The 19,608-nt window shown below is 43.0% G+C and overlaps 9 protein-coding genes across 9 annotated transcripts; 3 read left to right on the top strand and 6 right to left on the bottom strand.

Annotated features, from left to right (window-relative positions):
* Positions 1-244: 244 nt before the first annotated feature.
* VTP01DRAFT_935 (uncharacterized protein) lies at positions 245-2,143 on the bottom strand (the record flags this gene model as incomplete). The annotated part of the gene is made up of 7 exons (XM_069388572.1): positions 245-939; positions 997-1,084; positions 1,141-1,387; positions 1,452-1,578; positions 1,665-1,685; positions 1,760-1,984; positions 2,062-2,143. The coding sequence occupies 7 exons, from the start codon at positions 2,141-2,143 to the stop codon at positions 245-247; spliced, it is 1,485 nt and encodes a 494-aa protein (XP_069245355.1).
* Positions 2,144-2,427: 284 nt separating this feature from the next.
* On the top strand, positions 2,428-4,173 carry VTP01DRAFT_934 (uncharacterized protein; the record flags this gene model as incomplete). The annotated part of the gene is made up of 4 exons (XM_069388561.1): positions 2,428-2,581; positions 2,653-3,105; positions 3,174-4,034; positions 4,097-4,173. The coding sequence occupies 4 exons, from the start codon at positions 2,428-2,430 to the stop codon at positions 4,171-4,173; spliced, it is 1,545 nt and encodes a 514-aa protein (XP_069245354.1).
* A 13-nt stretch (positions 4,174-4,186) lies between these two features.
* Positions 4,187-6,443, bottom strand: VTP01DRAFT_933 (uncharacterized protein; the record flags this gene model as incomplete). The annotated part of the gene is made up of 11 exons (XM_069388550.1): positions 4,187-4,205; positions 4,272-4,516; positions 4,582-4,690; positions 4,753-4,945; positions 5,003-5,132; positions 5,188-5,268; positions 5,330-5,384; positions 5,444-5,568; positions 5,624-5,912; positions 5,978-6,218; positions 6,275-6,443. The coding sequence occupies 11 exons, from the start codon at positions 6,441-6,443 to the stop codon at positions 4,187-4,189; spliced, it is 1,656 nt and encodes a 551-aa protein (XP_069245353.1).
* A 1,154-nt stretch (positions 6,444-7,597) lies between these two features.
* On the bottom strand, positions 7,598-8,964 carry VTP01DRAFT_932 (uncharacterized protein; the record flags this gene model as incomplete). The annotated part of the gene is made up of 2 exons (XM_069388539.1): positions 7,598-8,232; positions 8,289-8,964. The coding sequence occupies 2 exons, from the start codon at positions 8,962-8,964 to the stop codon at positions 7,598-7,600; spliced, it is 1,311 nt and encodes a 436-aa protein (XP_069245352.1).
* A 1,836-nt stretch (positions 8,965-10,800) lies between these two features.
* On the top strand, positions 10,801-13,255 carry VTP01DRAFT_931 (uncharacterized protein; the record flags this gene model as incomplete). The annotated part of the gene is made up of 9 exons (XM_069388528.1): positions 10,801-11,511; positions 11,568-11,706; positions 11,771-11,982; positions 12,054-12,219; positions 12,272-12,322; positions 12,382-12,432; positions 12,493-12,872; positions 12,932-13,014; positions 13,069-13,255. 9 exons carry the CDS (start codon positions 10,801-10,803, stop codon positions 13,253-13,255), a joined length of 1,980 nt encoding a protein of 659 aa, XP_069245351.1.
* A 230-nt stretch (positions 13,256-13,485) lies between these two features.
* On the bottom strand, positions 13,486-13,906 carry VTP01DRAFT_930 (uncharacterized protein; the record flags this gene model as incomplete). Its single annotated transcript, XM_069388517.1, has 4 exons — positions 13,486-13,493; positions 13,579-13,639; positions 13,708-13,792; positions 13,851-13,906. The coding sequence occupies 4 exons, from the start codon at positions 13,904-13,906 to the stop codon at positions 13,486-13,488; spliced, it is 210 nt and encodes a 69-aa protein (XP_069245350.1).
* A 1,288-nt stretch (positions 13,907-15,194) lies between these two features.
* Positions 15,195-15,530, top strand: VTP01DRAFT_929 (uncharacterized protein; the record flags this gene model as incomplete). Its single annotated transcript, XM_069388505.1, has 1 exon — positions 15,195-15,530. The coding sequence occupies one exon, from the start codon at positions 15,195-15,197 to the stop codon at positions 15,528-15,530; it is 336 nt and encodes a 111-aa protein (XP_069245349.1).
* A 76-nt stretch (positions 15,531-15,606) lies between these two features.
* On the bottom strand, positions 15,607-16,388 carry VTP01DRAFT_928 (uncharacterized protein; the record flags this gene model as incomplete). Its single annotated transcript, XM_069388494.1, has 5 exons — positions 15,607-15,624; positions 15,689-15,767; positions 15,825-16,042; positions 16,103-16,218; positions 16,280-16,388. The coding sequence occupies 5 exons, from the start codon at positions 16,386-16,388 to the stop codon at positions 15,607-15,609; spliced, it is 540 nt and encodes a 179-aa protein (XP_069245348.1).
* Positions 16,389-16,548: 160 nt separating this feature from the next.
* Positions 16,549-17,575, bottom strand: VTP01DRAFT_927 (uncharacterized protein; the record flags this gene model as incomplete). Its single annotated transcript, XM_069388483.1, has 5 exons — positions 16,549-16,635; positions 16,694-16,864; positions 16,918-17,089; positions 17,140-17,245; positions 17,314-17,575. 5 exons carry the CDS (start codon positions 17,573-17,575, stop codon positions 16,549-16,551), a joined length of 798 nt encoding a protein of 265 aa, XP_069245347.1.
* Positions 17,576-19,608: the final 2,033 nt, after the last annotated feature.

The raw sequence follows: 19,608 nt of genomic DNA, 5'->3' as shown, positions 1-19,608 counted from the left end.
TCACTTTTCTAACCCTTTTCTCATTTCTATAGTCAATCACGCTGCGAACAGCGGAACAGAATCACAACTACGATTACAGATGAAAATCGGTGTTATTATTATAGCGTTTTGTAACTTATACAGGCTCCTGAGCATGGTTGCAGAATACACCATTAGTGATAAGATAACTAGTTATGGAGAGAAAACTAGAGGAGATCGTATAAGAGAGGGTAACTTGATTATAATGATTGGACCAGCCAATATTTTATGCCTTTTCATCGCGGCTAAAATTGTCATTATCGTGAGCCTTGTAAGCATGATTGGCCACTGCATCTGTCTTGCTTGCGCCACCAAAGAGAGCATCCATCTCTTCGAGCGGAACTCCTTTGGTTTCAGGATAAAAGAACCAGATAAGGACGACGAGTACGATATTGACACCCATCCATACATAGAACGAGTAAAAGCTCATCGCAGTAAACATAGGCGGGAATGCCTGCGCCATGATTAAGTTGGAGACGTTCTGGGTGTTTGTGCAGATAGATACGGCGATGCCACGCACGCTCATTGGGAAAATTTCGGACGTGTAAATCCAGACAGTAGCGCCCCAACCCGGTTTGTAAAAGAAGGTGAAGAGGAACATGACCAAGACGAGAGCGACGCCGACACCTATTGATTTTGTGCCGTCTGCGTTGGTTGGAGTGGTGAGGTATACTGTGGCGGCAATCAAAAGCATGGCTGCTTGACCAATACCGGCGATCATAAGCATAGTTATGCGTCCGAGTCTGTCAGAAAAGAAGGTGCAGGTCAAGGTGAATAGAATGCCGAAAGTATAGTTGAGGGCATTGATAAGTAAGACTGTCGAGTCGTCGTTGAAGACTTCTTGGTACACACGGGTCGAGTAGTTGTTCATCATGGATTGACCTGTAACTTGCTGTCCAAAGTTGATAATAAGACCGAGATCTAGAGATAGCTGTTAGATGAAATATTTTCATCGACAATTGCATTGAAGGCGCATACACAAGCGACGACGAATGGAGGGTTCCCTCCAGAGATCCCTGAAGGAGTTGCTGGTGTTTTCTTTTTCCCAGGTAATGGCAGCTTTGATCTGTGTAATCGAATTTAATCAACAAGATATGATATCGAAAATCCACCGTCCCTCACCTCTTCGATTTCAGCGTCAATCTCGTGTTCCTCACGGACTCTAGCGAGAGCGCGACGGGCCTTATCATCCTTGCCCTTCTGCACAAGCCAGCGTGGTGATTCAGGGCAAAGTAAAATACCAACGCAACAAACGAGAGGAATGGCGGCCTGGATATGGGTCACGATCTTCCACTGCCAATCGCCGAGAGCAGTGTTCTTCTGAGTACCAAAGGAAGTGTACGATGTAACCAATGCACCAACCGAGTACCTATTGATTCAATGTCAGAAAATTTCATCGATATAAAGTTGAGTAACTTTTGTCAGAGTCTTACATCATTTGCCAGAAAGAAATCATACGTCCTCGTACTTCTGCAGGGCAAATCTCGCCCATAAAAACGGGGCCAACTGGTAACGCGATACCTTGTCCGAGGCCAAGGACAATTCTTCCGCCAATGAATGCTGTCCCATTGCAAAAACAAAAAAGTTAAAGTTAATGATCCGCTCATAAATTATGTTGCACGCATAGGCTCTGGCAATTCACGTACCACCAAGGTTTGGAGCGAAAGCTGTGCAGAAAGAAATCAAACTCTGATTAGCAAACACATAATTGGAAGAAGCGATGCTATCATAGCATACTTACTTTGAATGAAGGAAGCAATGATGACGATGATGCAACCCAGGAATATAGCAGCGCGTCGTCCGAAATAATGTGAGACGAAAGGAGCAACCAATAAACCAGAGACAATGCTGGCAGCCATGTAAGTGGATGTGACCGCACCGATAAGACTTTGGTCCGATGGATCATTTTTATCGAGACCCATATAGTTCATAAAGGACGAAATACCCTGCAGGTTATTGAATACAGCTGTGATGATCGAATTCAGATGTTAATTATATCACTGTATATGGTTTTGTTTTGCTATCTTTTCGCTGGGCACTTACATGCATCGAACCCATTGATGAACATGCAAAGGGAAGCACAGATGCCGTATAGGTAAGTTGCCAGGCGCTTTCTTGTCAGCATGTTGCTGTGTATTGTGTGGATAGGAAAAAGATGGCCAATATAGGATAAACACTTTATCGAAGGTGGGAAGAAGGCTGTTTTAAATACTTTTTCCTCATTTGACTTCTGCAAAAAGCTTTTCGCATAGTGTCAAGGATCAAAATGCGGCCCTTTTCCCCGTGGGGAAAACCCCGGACTTTAAGAAATCAATTTTAAGGCCTATTGCCCGTCATTTCTCCGAGCATTTGGCTCACTGTCATTATAAAGAGCCATGTGTATCAATTTTTCAGGAAAACACATCAACTATGGTTACTGCCCATCCCATTATTCCAGGCTTTAATCCTGATCCTTCTATATGCCGCGTCAGCAATAACTACTATCTCGTCACCAGCACATTTCAATTTTTCCCTGGTGTTCCTGTCTACCACTCGCAGGACCTAACTCGATGGACTCAAATTGGTAAAAAAGAAGAAAAAATTCAGAATGCGGTCCAACGAATGAGAATCTTCATGACTCTATTTCCATTTTAGGTAATGCGATCCATCGCCCACAGCAGCTTAAAGACCTCGATCAAACTGTCATCAATGGAGGCGTCTGGGCACCCACGATACGTCACCATAATGGGATCTTCTACATATGCACCACAATCGTGTTCACCGACAAGCCTGCCACAGATTTTACTCGATGGAAAAACTTCATTGTTACGGCTAATGATCCCGCGGGACCATGGTCGGATCCTGTCTTTTTCGAATATCCGGGCTATGATACGTCATTGTTTTTCACAGAAGACAATCGTTGCTTCATCCAAGGTTCATTCTATTATCGCATACGACCGGAAATATCTCAGATCGAATTGGACGTAAAGACCGGCAAAGCTCTTTCTGCACCAAAGCGGATCTGGTCTGGCACACCAGGTGCGAAAGCACCCGAGGCACCCCACATCTTGTACAAAAATGGCTGGTACTACCTTATAATCGCAGAAGGTAGAGTGTATACACGGAAAAATATGGATGTGGCGCCAGACTTCGTTTGACGTTGCACCATTGTGTAGGTGGTACAGAGTTCGGTCACAGTGTCTCGTTAGCACGAGCTAGGCAATTATGTGCGCCAGAGAATGAGTGGGAAGAGTATCCTGGTAACCCATTGTTAACTCACCGCGACCTACCTGGAGAGCTTATCCAATGCACTGGACACGCCGATATCTTTGACGATCCCCAAGGGAATTACTGGATGGTCCTGCTTGCTGTGCGCGCATATGACGGAGAAAGATATCCTATGGGTCGGGAGAGTTGGTTGATACCTATCACATGGAAGGACGAAGATGCTTGGCCCAGCGTACAGCTGCCTCTTGAAGCACCCCGTGATTGTAGCCATCCAGGACCTAATGTCGAAAAGGTTTTGAAAATAGAGACGAATGTTTGCAGTTTCGGACAAGGTGACAAACCGTCTTGGAACCCATCATGGCTATGGTTACGAACTCCAGACTTTTCACGCTATTTGTTAACTGATCGTGATCAAACGACGGACGAATATCTGGGATGCGTTCTCAAAGCTTCCCAAATCGGGCTATCTGATGCTAAACATTCACCAACGATGATTCTTATGCGTCAATGTCACGTTCGTTGTCGTGCTACGGTTCAATTGGATCTGGCTTCGATAGAGAATGACACCACCGCCGGTCTGGCTGCTTATTTGGATTGCAACCATTACGAGGTTGTTAGCTGTCATCGCAAACACGACTCAGTTGTGCTTGAATGCTTGCAAGAAACTGTCAAGTTTTTGGATATTGACACCGTTACGTTAGCCATAGAAGCTGATGAACGGTCTTATCGCTTTGAGTACAAGCTGGCAAATGCTGGATGGAACGTTATCAGTACCACAGACGCGAAGGACCTCACATTCGGATTCACAGGCAAGGATATATTTTTTGAGCGTTTTAGACAAGCTTAAAGTTAACCATTATTGCTTCCGCAGGTGTTCTGTTTGGGCTATTTGCAGTAGGCAATGGCGACGTCCACTTTAGTAGATTTACATATCAAGTGATCGGATAGTTTTACGGAGACTTTAGACATCGGTGAAATTACTACATAAATGGATATGTTCGGTCAGCTACGAAGACACCATGTGTCAACACTTTCCCTTCACTTGCCATTTTTCGGACATTTTCTTCGCTGGATAGTACACGCTCCAAGTGAAATCTGAATTTGGAAAGCTTCCTGGACTCATACAATGCGTGCCTTCATAGTCGTAGCCAAAGTTGTGGCATTGATCTGCAAGCACCAGCGCATGGGGTAGTGGGTATATTCTCAATGCTTGATCGTAGTTTAGATAGATGGGACGCTTATATAACGGGAGCGGACATAAATGCCCTTGGTCCACGATGGTGCGAACAAGCTGAGGTGACATGGAGGTAAGTAACGATCTTAGCCCCAAAAAAATTTCAACTTATTTTGACTTACATGGCCTCTTGGATCCTCTTCCGTTTTCGGTGGCAATAAAGCATTTCTCCATAGCCGGCTCAGAATATCGTCTCTGTATATCACAATATCTTGTGTACAATATCGAATTCTAAATATCCGATACTCAATCAGTTACTCGAGCAACTCTCATTAGCGGTAATTGTATCATACCGGCAAGGATTTGACGCGAATATTGCCCTTCGAATGCGCTGTCGTATGCGTGTTGTAAAAAGGTCAGGGATGGCTGCCTGAGGGAGACAGTTTCCTCCCCAAGGATCACGACTTCCAGGTACAAAGACAAAATATGAATGTGTTGCAATGGCCGGAAATTCCAATATTAAATCCGCCAATGTATTGAAATATTCTAAGCGGGAAGATTAACAATTGCTTGGTTAAGAAACTATTGACCATTTTTTCTTACGTTTGTATTTGGCTGCTTCAGCGCCTCCTAGTTTGAAGGGTCTACTTGTGAAGTTGCCAATAAGGATGAAAGCCAAAGGGATACGAGTATTTGAGTAGCCATAGAACAATAGTCGTAAGGCATTTATGACCTAGATGATGAAATGAGCTATCATGTATAAAAAAGTATACATGTTGTCAGCAAACCTTGGGCTCATCGAGGTGGACGTCAGACAGAATTACAAACTGGATTTCCTCGTTTGTTACTTCTTCGTGCTTAAGCACGTGCTATCGAATTCAGACAAATGAATTAGATTATTGTTTGATAAGAAAGTGTTATATAACGTGCCTCGGGAAGAAGTTGCTTTGGGAGACCCAAAAAATTAATATGTGGAAACAATGATCTACAAACGAGCTAGTTAGAGAGAATGGCGCCCATAGCATATTGGGTGGTACTACATACTCGGTCAATTGCCGACTTTCCGCTGGAGGAGGATTAATTTCTTCGACGTGGAAGATATGGTCATCGCCAAAAAGACCTTCTGCAATCACAAATGTAGTTTCAGTGTATAATCCTGGTCCATATATCTGCAAAAGCGTTGGTGAATCGTTGTATGATTTTACATCAAGAAAATGCACGTACGCAATTGGAGAGATCAAGCTGTATATGTCCATCATCGTCTTCGAGATATATCTTGCCGTCGTCCATGCAGGTTAGCATTCCAAACAACAGAAACCGTTCATTATCGTGGCCAATTAGTCCTTTAATAGGAGTAATCTTTTGAAATGCGCCGCTTCCGTGGATATGCATGGATGCTGGGTCAAAGTTCTCGTTATTTCTCAATAGTCGCTGCTTGATCAGATGATAACGTTCCAAGAACACTGCGGATTTATCATTTCCGTTTCCAAAGATGTCACTGGTGTTTGTAGGCCTATATTCGGTTATCGTTGAATTTTTCAAATCTAGAATAATCCCATCATAATCACTGCGACGTACTGTATAAAGGTCTTGCGGTGTGCATCGTAATGAAGACGTGGCATATTGAAAGCGTTCACAACTGTAAATTGCTCAGTTACATCAACTTTCTCTTCCAGTGTCATATCTTGCATCCCTTCGTCCAGGCTGTCGGTAACACTCCTTTCGAATGGAGTTCGTGTACTGGCAGCAGCGGCTGACATTTGCATTGCAGTAACAACTTGCTCCATTGCAGTCTTTGTAATGATCGGGCTGCTCTCCTCTGTTTCGATATTTTAGCAACGAAACTAGAGGTGGACAATGCATAAGTGCATATACCTGCAAACCGCTTTCGGTACAGCTTGATCAACTTTTCCAGCGTCTCTTGCACATTTGGATCATCTTCAAGAAGAGTTTCTAGATATTTTGTTGCATCCGCTTGCACATGAAGGCCATGCTTCTTGGTAAAGATCAGAAAGATCAATCTCGAGATCTTTCTGGGCGCCATTGCAGAAAGAGGAAAAAAGAACGCGTTGTCAGGTACGAAAATAACGCGTCGCGCGCCGGAGTCACATCGGACAGCATGTTGATCTTCAGTTGACAGCCTTAAGAAAACCATGAAAGTTAAGAGTAAGTGCCATTCAACTGGACTTTATAATATAAAAGAATTGACAAGGTTAAAATTGCAAAGATAACAATACAATTAGGAGCAAATAAGATGAACAAGAGAAAAGAAGTCGAACAAAAAAGGACCACTCAAACGCACTTACGGTAGAGGTCGCATTAATGGCATATATGCTTTCACGTTCCACTTTCATAAGACCAAACCTATAGCCATTAATATTAGAAACAAGCGAGCGCCCTCATGAGAAGCCGACCTCCATTCTCTATAAGCGAATCCGACATATAGAATTATATGCATATGTACTTTTTTAGATGAAAGGAGGATCGGCCCCCAGTACCACCCTCTTCTGTGGCTCTTAGAACAATCTTCAGATAGCAAAAGGAATCAAGCTTGCCTTTCGAGCTGTGGAGATGGAAAAGTGATACTTTACCTGGACCTCAATCACCACCATTGCTCCAAAGAGTCCTAACAGAGAATACTTCTGCAGCAAGATTCTTCAGAAATTATAGAGGAGTTTAGCATAATGTATAGGCCTTTTAGTTCATACGTATGGCTATTGATAACTTAGTCGCACAATACACAATCTATTGCAATAGGCGTGGTATTGTCTACCACCAAGTGAGAGAATATATCATCGGATCGGTTCTATTCTACATGCAACTACTATTTTCGTCTTGAACGACGGTAACTTTTCCGAGTTGAAATACGGAAGTTTAGATTTGGCGAACTCGCGAAGCGAGCGAGTTGTAAACCGTTCAAGCGAACAGTGTTTATTCTAGACCGAAGTGAGAGGGAAACATGCTTGCAGCGCTTAAGACTGAAGATACATTGTAGACTCTTTATAGAATACAGGAGTTGCAGTCCAATGAGGCGAACACTATTGATATGGAGCGTCTTTTATAGATAATGATAAAGCTCGATGTCTAAAGTTGGGATGGAAGAGCTGTGAAATTTGCTTCATGGCAAAAGAAAATAAGATAAAAAATGCAAGCAGCAAAACGGTGAGGAAGAATGCGGATGATAATGAATGGATAATTTCAAATTGGTGATTGTTGCTGTGTCCAGTTGAAATGTTCAGCGCCCAGCGGCAAGCTCTGATGTCTCCAAGGCTGATCAGCGATAAGAGCATTGTGGTCAAACGTCGTAGCGGAAGGCGGAGCAGTGGCAAGACCAAAGTCAACCGATCCCATAGCAAAAGTTGTGATCTGGCAGAGGCCTTCATCGGCGCTGGCGACAGCGAGTAGCTCCTGTCTTAAGTCGTTCGCCAATCCACGTATAGAATGGCGCAGTACGCAGGATGCCTGCATTCCTTCGGTAAAATCGCTGCATTGGATCCAAGTACTGTTGCTATTCTCCATAAAGAAAAGAGGTGGTTCCGTTAAGTCAATGTGAATATCGCCGGACATATTGTCTACGCTAACAATCTCTATGGAGGCCACAGCATCGAACGATATCACCATCTTGAAATGATAATCGTCATCCCTAATATGCCATTCAAAAGTACGGTCGGCCAAATGATAGTAGCACAGGAGATCCTGCTGTGTGATTTTCATTCTGTGCCAAGTACCGATTGTCAATGTGCCAGCAGTGACTAGGCCGGAAGATGAGGAGGTGCCTAGTTGTATGTCTAGGAGAGACGTTTGATTCTGCAGTGCCGAGACTGCGTTGTTTTCTATTGTACGTCTTGTTACGATCATGAGTATGAACGGTAATATATCTCTGTTTTACCTAAATGAGGTTGTTGCACGGTTCCTGAGATGCAAGTCGTTGTATTTTGGAAAGGTGCGGGAGACGGAGAGATGGTTGTTTGTTGAGGAAAAGTATGGAATGGTTCTGAGTCGTCATTCAAAGCGTGTCCCTGAAGAGTTGAAGAGGAAGCCTCTGTTACGTTTGCGAAAGACACGGATGGGTTAGAGGCGGCGGGAAAAAATGGAATGGGAGGTGTGGTATAAGCCGCGAAAAGGTGCGGTGGTGGTGCACGTTGCTGAGAAAATGGAGTTGCAGTGGAACTCGTGTCTGTACTCCAGGCACGCTGTATAGGCACTTTGACAGGTTGAGAGCGCCGAGGATACCAGTAAGGCGCATGAGGATAAGCTGTCGCTTCGGCACACCACCTAGCCTTAGCTGCTTCTTGTTCTTCACGCATCAAAGCTCGTTTTTGCAGCATCTTGACTTTGGCACGTCTGTTCTGAAACCAAATTTGAATGGACCTTTCGGGCATTTGCAGTCTTTGTGCCAGCTGCTTGCGCATCTTGCTATCCGGTGTAGCACTGATGGCAAAGGTCTCCTCGAGAACGCTGAGTTGCGAGGGAGTTACACGGGTTCTTTTCTTCGGTTGGGATGGAGTAGGATTTTGTTTGGCGGATGCAAGTGGTGAGGGACTTGAGGGACTAGCAAGACTCATGATAAAAGGGCAAGTATTCTAAAGGAGTTTAAAGGAATGTATAGAGTTCAATGTTGGGTTAAGGAATGACTATGGGGACACTGTGGTCATAAAGAACGAGAAGGTGGCGGTCAGCAGCTTCCTCCTGGATACCGCCATTTCATCAATTTCGACTTCTGGTTACACCAGGGGAAGCGTGACCTTGACTTGAAAGGTTACCCTCTTTCTCGTGATTGCCTTCCTGTGACTTACTGTTAAAATGAGTCTATGATATGGTAGATGTCTTCAGAGAGGATACTCCGAGACGAAGTCCGGTATTGTCCTTGAATATTTGGAGCAAGCGCGACATCTGATGCAATATCTCGGTTATGCGACAGCTGCAAAGTACTCTGGGAGTTTAAAAGTTTGCGTTTGCACATTACAACAAGCTGGAACTGAATTTTGACCATCTGTCATGCACACTCTATTCTTCCAACGAAGTTTGAGGATAACAAATGTCCGAAAAATGCTATATGGGAACCGGACGAATTGTCGATCATGCAGCTGATCTTCACGCCCTCAATGCCAAAAAATACGGACTTGGATAGATCCAAATCACTGCTTAAGGTAAATGTTGTACATCTAAGCCTATGGGTGCTGCTTTCTATAAGGCAGCATACCAGTACTTCGTCTGTCTTAACAAGCACACTGTGTCGACGGCAGTTGCAATGCCTCCACGGTTGCATATATTCATCACGGCTAAATGCTGGAGAACTAATTTATACTCTTTTAAACTGAGGGGTTTGCTGTCGTTTGGTATAAACCACTTGACAAACAAATGACTCTCATTTGTCAACATCTATATTCTTTAGAAGGAACTTTCAGTTACGGACAAGTTTTTTGCATCCAGTGCACTGTGGTCATTCAATCTCTGTTAATAAGTATACATCATAATCCTCGCTAACCTAGATGCAGCCCGAATCATTATGGCAAGGTACCTGTTCCATACTGTATCATTTTCTTTGTAGTCATTTTGCAAGAATGTAGTCTCAAATAGGTCAATTATAGACTTCAACTCCTGGGAAATATGTATCATATCCTGCGAGAATAGTCTCCATGTCTTATCATGAAATGGAAGAATGGGTTTGGAACTCATATTAATCAATAGGAAGTACATATAGTTGAGAAGATTCACGAAGCACGCTATGATCATTTCGTATTTAAACCTCGTACGTTGGTTATGCTTACGATGTTTTCATTGTCTATTTAAAATGAGCATCTCTAGTTTATCACCTGCCACAGACTTCTACAAGCTCTTAAGGGAATAAGTACCTGTATTGGGCTGTTCATTCTTTGTGTTGGAGTCGTGTTTGGAAACGTCGTCAATCATCCGTGAAAAATATAAAAGGATCCCGGTTCTTGAAAGGCTTACCGTTTGGGGCTCCACTGGTTATCATTTAGTAAGGCAACCTTTAGAAAAATGATGGATTTAAAAGTAACGCTCATTCATCAACGTCTGCTTATTTCAGTGTGCCCTCCCAGATTTGTTTCGCTTGGTTGTCCGCGTTTTTTGTTCCTGGCTTCTGTCGTCCTCCTTTTTTTTTCTTAGCGTTTAAAAGATACTATTTAAAAAAGGATATCATACCGTCCACCCTGGACGGGGTGAGCGGCGGTCCCTGCCCGGGCACCAGGATACCTTTGGGTAAGTTATTCGTATTATGTCATCCGAATAAGGTTTGAATATAGACTATCTTTCGCCTTGCCATGCATCCCTCTGTGTGCAAATATTCTAATTTACAGCACCATGCCAGAAGCGAGGTTTTAGGCCGCTTGCTCAGAATAGCGAAATAAACTATTCTTTTTCCAAATCTCCATTTAATGAACAGCAAAAGGCTCGAGGAAATCGGCAGGGAGATTGACGCACTGGATGTTCAGATCAACATCCTTCTCGAGAAAAGAGAGAACTTGCAGCTAGAGAAGGAGTTCCTGTTAGAGAAGCAAAGCATTGCAGTCGCGGATACTGATCAAGGCGATACTCCTGATTATACGTCCGAGAACTTTAGTTGGTCCAGTGAGCTACGATCATTGGCTGCGCACCATTGGGGTATAAGGGAGTTTCGGTCGTTGCAACTTCCTATAATGAATGCTGCATTGGAGCGCAAGCGAGATATATTTGTCGTGTTACCAACTGGAGGAGGCAAATCCTTGTGCTATCAGTTACCGCCATTGTTGGAGCAGGGATTCACTCTCGTTGTTTCACCTTTGGTGTCACTTATTCAAGATCAAGTCTATCACCTGTTGGAGGCAAATGTATCGGCTGCTTGTCTCACAGCAACAAGCAGCAAAGAACAAGTGAATGAAGTTCAAGACTGTATGTCTCCTAGGAAGGGACATGAAAAAGACAGGAAGAATTTCCGGTTGATATACGTTACACCGGAGAAGATTGCAAAATCTAAGAGATTTATGTCAAAACTTACTCAGGCCTATGAAGAAGGTCGGCTTGTTCGTATCGTCATCGACGAAGCACATTGCTGTTCTCAACAAGGCCATGACTTTCGACCGGATTACAAAGCTTTAAACGTGCTTAGGGTACGTTTTGGCTCTGTTCCGCGATGTATACTGAATTCAATTAATATATGGCCTAGACTGTTTTCCCAAAGGTGCCCATAATGGCCCTGACAGCAACCTGCCCCTGGTCTGTTATGAAAGATGTCATGTATATCCTTGGAATGAAGAAGCCACAGCTTCCCGGAGGCACGCTCGTGTACAGCGCTCCATTATACAGTAAGTGGTTGCTAGTAGTATGATGAAAGCAACAGTCCTTTGTTTACTTTATGCAACTCTGTAGGACCTAATCTTATTTACAAGGTGCTTCCAAAACCGGATACTCAGGAAGAACATTTGAAACATATGGCGAATTGGATTCTTGCGAGATATCCCGATTCATCCGGCATTATTTATTGTCTTACCAAGAAGGACACTGAAACAGTGTGCCGAGGTTTATACAACGAAAGTCACGGGCGTATAAGGTGTGCTATGTATCATGCTGATATGGAAAGTGTACGTACACCAAAAAGAAGTTCGAACGACACATGCAATAATACTTTTGCAATTGTGGGTATTCGATGCAGGATGAAAAAGATTACGTACATACACAATGGCGTGAAAACAAGATACAAGTCATCGTAGCTACCGTCGCCTTTGGAATGGGTATCAATCATTTGCGGACAAGATATGTAATCCATCACACCATGTCAAAATCAATTGAAAATTACTACCAAGAAAGCGGGCGTGCTGGTAATAATGCGGAGGAAATATCTTTCTGAACGTCCATTTGATGCGTTTTTAGGTCGAGATGGAGAAGAAGCGGAGTGTATACTCTATTATCGGGGCCAAGATGGTAAGTGAGCATATAAGAAGCATGTACTCTGGTAAATCTAACTCATATTGCGCAAATAGCCGCAAGGATGTCTGCCATGATTGTCGGCGAGGTACAGGGTGGTACTAATTGCAAGTATCACTTGGTTTATACACAAACCGCTCAACAGCGCCGGCTAACATGAGATTCAGTATATAATATGATACGATATGCACAAAATTATAGCACATGTCGCAAGATAATTTTCGAGAAATATTTCATGTGCGATGCATCGATCACGGCAACAACGTTCAGGGCGAACAAGCTCGTTAACGAAACAACTCCAGATACACCATGCGGGAAATGTGACAACTGTGTTAGAGACGAAGACGAGCTCGTGAAACATGATATTACGAAGGAGGTTAAAACTGTCGTGTTGCTAAGTCAAGCTCTGAAACAAGCGCGGGAAAGGGTGACCATGCTTAAACTTATACAACTTTGGAGGGGAAAAGGACTAAGTGCTGCCAAGGTGGCTTCAATCAAAGAAGACCCTGATGTCAATATACCTGTTGACACAAGGTTCTCGAATATGGTATGCCTCAGGAAAACCTTTCAGCGGATACCGTTTGCTTAATGACACTTGTACTCTAGGATTTGGAACGGATAATCAATTTCTTACTCATCGAAGGCTATCTCGGCGAAGACTTCCATTTTACACCTTACAGTAGTATCTCGTATGTCTTGAGCCACTTGCAACATGTCAGAATGATGACTAAGTAATTGCTAAGTTATGTTGTACCTGGCCCCAAGGCAGGGATCCTAAAAAGCAAAACTCATGTGAGATTGGAACTCGAATTCATACGGAGTACTCGAAGCTCTTCAAGTACAAGCGGCCAAAAGAGATCCAGGACTGTGGTATCCGATATAGATGACGATAAGGATGATAAGACTGGAAGAAAAAAACAACAGCAGTAACAGTAGTATCTTCTCGGCATCTCTTAGATCTTTATAATATAAAAGAATTCACAAAGTTAAACTACAAAGATAGCAATGCCAATCAGGAGCAAATAAGACGCACAGGAAAGAAACGACGTACATAAGAAAGAAGGACATCGAAGAAATAAAGATTTTAGCACATTGCTGGTATTTAACTGAGCAATCACTGATGTTCACGCAAAAAACATTCCCGAATTCACGGGGACCTCCTATGCACCTAAGATATAATGGCAAATAAGTATCTTTGTCATATACAAGGACGGTAGGAAGACTCAGAGTGATTCAAGAAAACCAGGGCTTACACCCCGAAGGCGGCCTGTGGTAGAAGAGCTCCCACGCTCGCATGAAATGATATAGCCTGGGCTAAAAAGGGCCAACTGATGATTAGAATTGCATGTTCAATCTTGGGCGTTGGATATTGAAGCACTCACCGTGAATAATAAGCATGAGTAATGTAAAAGCAAAAACGTGTATGCAAATGCACCAGGGCCAGGACAGAGGCTACCTCTGGGACAGCTAAATCAAGTCCCGTGAGTTGCCGGTGATCCCAATTAGCAAAATATAACAAGCTTACCGGGATGCAACGAAATACGAAGTAGAGACAAAAGACGACAAGCACAAAGGCTTCATTTTTATATATTTTGTCTATGTACTCATGATCATAAGCTCTCACGTAATATGGTTTCAGTGATGCACAGCAGTCATTACGTCTGAAGGCCCCGTCTGCGAAGTTTCGTACCACAACCTGACATAGAGCTTGTCCGTAAACGTACAATCTGATCGAAGTCTTCTCTATGGAAAAATATGCACCAGCACGCTTATGCATCCGAGCTGACATTGTTGAATTGTACAGTTGCACAGAAAGCCTTTTAGTAACGGTATGCATGGAGTATGAAGAATATTGTACTTTAGATGGGCAAGCATGGCCCTGATGTAAACGTTGCTGACAGTCTCCAAATGCATAAAAAAAGAAAAAATGGTGCAATGCCTGTCATAGTATATCAAATTTCTTTCAGGCTAGCGTCATCATTGATGGGTCCTTCATAATCGGCGAGTCATGCAGTAATGGAAAAAGCATGTGGATATCATACTGCGGTATCCATTTTATACTGATTGGATACGAAAAAGTCTATACGCATTCTGCTCTTCGATGGAGATTATAGGGACTAAAAGTAATGTTCACTTCGCAGTTTGGCAGGTAGAATAGATAACAATCTTTGTGAAGAAGTCGACTTTGAAAATCTCATGGTTATTCAGCATTTGTATGCACTATATCCAGACCTAGCGGACAACCAGCAGCGAGGTAGACAGGGGCAGAGTTATGAAAGCAAGCTCTTTGGGTGAAAAACGGACTAAATTGAATGAATAGCTAAATCTGTACGTCCTTTACGGTGGAAGCATGTTGTACGATATAAGAATAAGTAAATGGAATGTAATGCATGAGGATTTAAAATGTTCAATCTATGAATTAAGGCTTGTATCCCGGAAGTCCCGACTGTCTTTGCCCCACCATTTTCTGCAGATAGAGATAAATAAATCAACTTGTTAGAAATGAACCCAGGGGAGGGAGGAAGGTCAATGATGTTCGCATTTGCAACTTTGTTCTGCGTAATTGGCTGCCGTGAAAAATGATTCAGACCAATCTCTTTCTCTTGTTATTCACATTTTCCCATGACATCGCATTCAAGCACCTTACACTCCGTCTTTTCTGGACCAGTCCATTCGACGGACAAAACCCGTTATCAGCGTTTGACCTTCCATAAAACGGGTTCTGATGCATCAAATTTTAAAGGTACCATATCGTCGAACACCAGATTGACTGAATACTCACAGAAAGACGAAGACAGAAAAACGCAGAGGAAATGTAAAGTAACTCTCAGGAACTACGCCGTATGCAATTGCCGTGCATAAGAACGAGATGTCTCTTAAGAACGAAACAATTCCTCCAGCTGCTGCTCTCACAGAGGCAAACTTGTTGCAACTACCCCGGCCTTCACGAGATTACACGCTGCAGCTATACTTGAGATATCACATTACACCCACCCTCAACGATGAACAGGAAATGGAATTCGCTGCATGCGCCCTATATCCACTGACTTGTGCGTATCACGAATCAGCGCTGGTCAGATGCAGGGTGTCCCAAAAGGGCCACCTTAATCTTTTTACCGTAATGCGTCGATGGATCCGTTTTTTCATTGTGCTCATCCTCGCCACCATTATCAGTATTTTAAATGGAGCTCCTGGTAACGAGTAAATTTGGTATATCATTCCCTTTGTATTAACTTTGTAAATGTATAAAACGACAGATTCATGTTAACCATCAATACTTATTATTGGACCATCATGTTCTGTAGGCGTTGCGTTAATCACTAGGACAATAATAAATCTAAAATAATTAATGATCATCCATACCTCATTATCATGTTGCTCTAATGCGGCAGCCTCTTGCAACAATGGGTCATTTTGAGGGTTAGTCCAATCAATAGTGTACCTGCATTGTTTTAGGACTGCTTCGGTCTTCATAACTTCTATTAGGAGTGGGTCGTACCTCGTTACTTTAGGTTTATCGGCGAGAATGCTGCGTTGCAACTTGTCGACCTGCACGGAGGCTGGCGGATTCTCGCGCAGTTCCTCATCCATGTATTCATTGTGGACGTAATATCCGACACGCACGAACTCCTTATCACGATAGAGACAACTCAAAAGTACCACAGAGACGTCCAAAATATCGCTTTCAGATAAGAGTTCAACCTTGGGTGCTGGTGCCTACAATATACAACCTGTCAAAAACATCAATACAATAAGGAATCGGTCAAGGGTACTTGCTGTAAAAACAAATTTGTTGAGGCCAATGGGGATGGGTCCAACGAGGATAGAGTCCAATACTTGATCGTATTCCTGATTCTCGGCCGAACCGACGTAAATCATACGCCATTCCAGATCTGGCGTGTGTATTATTCAATAATGCAGGTCCTTGATCTGCTGTTTAATTATTATACTCACCATCCTTAAGTTCAGAGTTACACTCAAAGGTAATTTCAAACTGGAATGGATTCAGGAACGGTGCTGGATTCTCCAAGACGTTGACATTTAGAATGTTGATCGCAGACATTTGGGAGAAAATACAAGCAAAGAGGGTCAGACGACGCGAACGTACTTAAGAAAGTATTCGGCACCTGAAAAAGACGCGCCTCGCTCGCGCATTCACCGTGGAGTGTATTAATAATAATGAGATTATATGCAGGTGGTATTTACAAAGTATGAATGGTAGATTATGTGAAACGCGAGCTTGGGTAAAGAAGCAAGCTTCGAACATAGTCATTGGAATCGGGAGGCATTTGCAGCAAAGGCCATTTTTCCTATATCAAAGCCGTTAATATGTGCCGCGCGGCCCAGTAATGTTGATGCCAAACTAACATATAAGGACTTTTCCATCTCCACTACATTTCGTTGATCTCGTCTTGTTCTTTCCTGCAATCGTTTCAGCTCCATTTTCTGACGTTCGTTCGTCTGCTCTGCTTTCGCCAGGCTTCTCTCGAGTTCTTCGATTTCTTCCAGCTCTTCTTCCATTTGTTTCTCGAGCTCAGACTTAGAAGCAATTATGAGATTTTGCCGTTTCTTATACTGGGCACTTAACATACAACTTTGTTTTCCAGGACTTCCGGATCAAACAAGAATTCGCGTGATACTTTGGGTAACAGTGTTCGTTGCATTCGCTTATCCAAAGCCTTCATTAGATTTTGAAGGGCTCTTTTCATTTCATTATCTTGTGCTGCGTCCCCTAAGGCAGAGCCATGCTGCGTGACAGTGTGACTACATCCCATTTCAGTTATCGCATTGCATACTAATAAGTCCAAACATACTTGTATGTATTCTGGAGTAGTTTACGGATCATGAGTCGCTGACGCTCGGAAAGTGGTTCCCATACCAATTCCTGCCGAGTTCTCACACCGCGTCTGCTTTGCGAACCTATACGACGTGCTGACCAGTCAGCTCTAAAGATCATGGTGCTGTTCCTTAAATGCTTTCGCAAGTACCGTTTCGCTTTACTTGGAATTGCTGTAGCTGAGATGAACTTGCGGCATTGTCAGCATCGTTCCGGCGTCGACCACGGGGTGTGTCAATTCTGGAGTTTTCGATTGATGGTGTTACGGTATTCGTAGCTACAGACGATGCATCCGAAAGATTAGGTCTTGCGGTAACGTCCAGAACCGTATTCTGCCTCTTTCTGGGTCCTTGGTCATCACTGTCAACATGTAAAGTTTGCTCTTCTAGCTGCCGCCGCCTCCTTTTCAACATATCGAAAGGCGGAAAGGATTTTAATGCACTCTTACGACCGCAGTTAAATTTTTGGGCTCATCTATTTGCACCATCCCTCACACCGCTCTGCACCACCCCCAGTCAGAGTGGGTGTCAATCTAAAAGGGGAAGTATGGCTGGTGGGAAAAGTATATATGGCTAAGGAAGGAAATGATTGCAGATAACGTGGAAATGATACAAATACAATGAGTTTTCGGCCCGTAAACATTAGCTTCCATTGATATGTATGCCTTTGCTTTCGTGTTGAGCGTCGACGCTGTATCAATGTAGTAAACTATCCAGAAGCTATTCAAGAGTATGATAGGCTCCAGAGATGTCGTGCAAATAGAATGACTACACGACATGTTTGTTTATATTATTATTATTATTATTCATCCATTCCTCAACTTCAGAATCTGAAAGAAATAACTCGGTGAGCCTCTCGGATTTGTGAGGACTCCAAACAATTTATCCGTTCGCTGGAAATTGATTAGGAAGATAGGATACAACGGATACTTTTCTATTCCATAGGTGACAGATTTCTATTATATGAATCGATATCAGATTAAGTCATTTCTCTTGCATCCTTGGCATCAATTATAAGGATTCCCGAAAAGTTGTTTGCGTTTGGATGTTCGATCTAGCTTCGTGCTTCTACGATCAAGTAATAAATAATAATGACTTCGAGCAATAAAAAGCGATGAGAGTATGAATGCATCTGTACTAAGATACTTCATTCTGGGCTGAACCGTTCGTATCATTTTGACTTCGAGTTTAAAGTATTCGTGCTTTGTTATTCTTCAAGCAATCAATCATTCCCAAGGTTTCTTGGGCGTGAAGGATTGGGCTACCAACAGTACTTACCTTCTTTCCCGAAAAGATTTCAACTGCAAACGCTTAGAGACTGCAATTGTTCGATGGGTTTGCACCGCTCTTACGACGTATTTCGGCATACGGTATAGAATCCTTCACTTTTGCAACAGCGGCTGTTGGACGCTGCTGACTGCGAAGGAAGCACTACCTTTCCTTTCCTATTCAACCAAAGCAATGAAAAGTACTAAGATATGAACCCAGACATAATATTTTGCGGTTGATGTTAAGTTTGTGATGTTCCCTTGGATTCTCTGTGGCTATTGACTCGCTTCCGGCTCATTCAGGTCAATGAAAGCTTCATAACTGCTCCAAACAAGCAATAATGTCTGTCGCTGTTGGTGATTCGACAAACGTTACTGATTTTCGCTACTCTATGGTCCGTACGACGAGCGATTCAGTAATTGCTCCCATCCAATGCTTTTGCCTCTCTGATTTCTCGGGAGTGTAGAGCAGTGCAAGGAAGAGGTTGTTTGAAGATTTAGTCGATTTTATCCATGTGCCAGTGTGGCACTTTGGGCTCAGCTTTTGCTATCATTGCCAAGATGTTACCAAAGACACATGTATTCTTCTTTTAAAGCCATGTTTACTGTCACAAAATATTCATGCGTGTGCTTTTTCATAGACTGGAAATTGCTGTCCAGCGCTCAGAAACATTGTTTGACATGAAAGAAGAAAGAATAGGAAGTCAACGCGATTCTTTGCTTTTCTTCCCAGTATGGACGCGCAGACTATCACTGCTCGTAAGTAAAAACGGGAAACTTTGTCGTAAAAAGATTTCTTAACTAGTGCTTGGTTCTGGGTAGTCTTGGTCATAATCCGGGAAAACTCACACTATATTGAAACTGGTGATAAGCAAAGCAGCACACTGCCGGCTTGAACCAACTTTTGACCCAAGCTTCGAAGACCGGCTGACGACGGCTCTGCAGAATTTCGAGACTCAACAGCTACCAAAGGCATCGTTAAACGCATGGTTACATTTTCTCAGAATCAATGGAGAGTATTTGGAAATCATAACCATCCGTTCGTTCATATTTTAAACGGTAGGTACTTACATGTATGAAGTCACCTTTTCTTCGTGCCAAGGACTGACCATGTGTATGATCTTATACAGATTCTTTCTCGGCGGAACTTACAAGCGCTTCAAAATGCAGGAACTTGCA

This window comes from Rhizomucor pusillus (assembly GCF_041956525.1).
Source record: "Rhizomucor pusillus strain CBS 183.67 unplaced genomic scaffold VTP01scaffold_1, whole genome shotgun sequence".
Taxonomy (NCBI): domain Eukaryota; kingdom Fungi; phylum Mucoromycota; class Mucoromycetes; order Mucorales; family Lichtheimiaceae; genus Rhizomucor; species Rhizomucor pusillus.
This window is presented reverse-complemented; position numbering and strand designations above follow the sequence as displayed.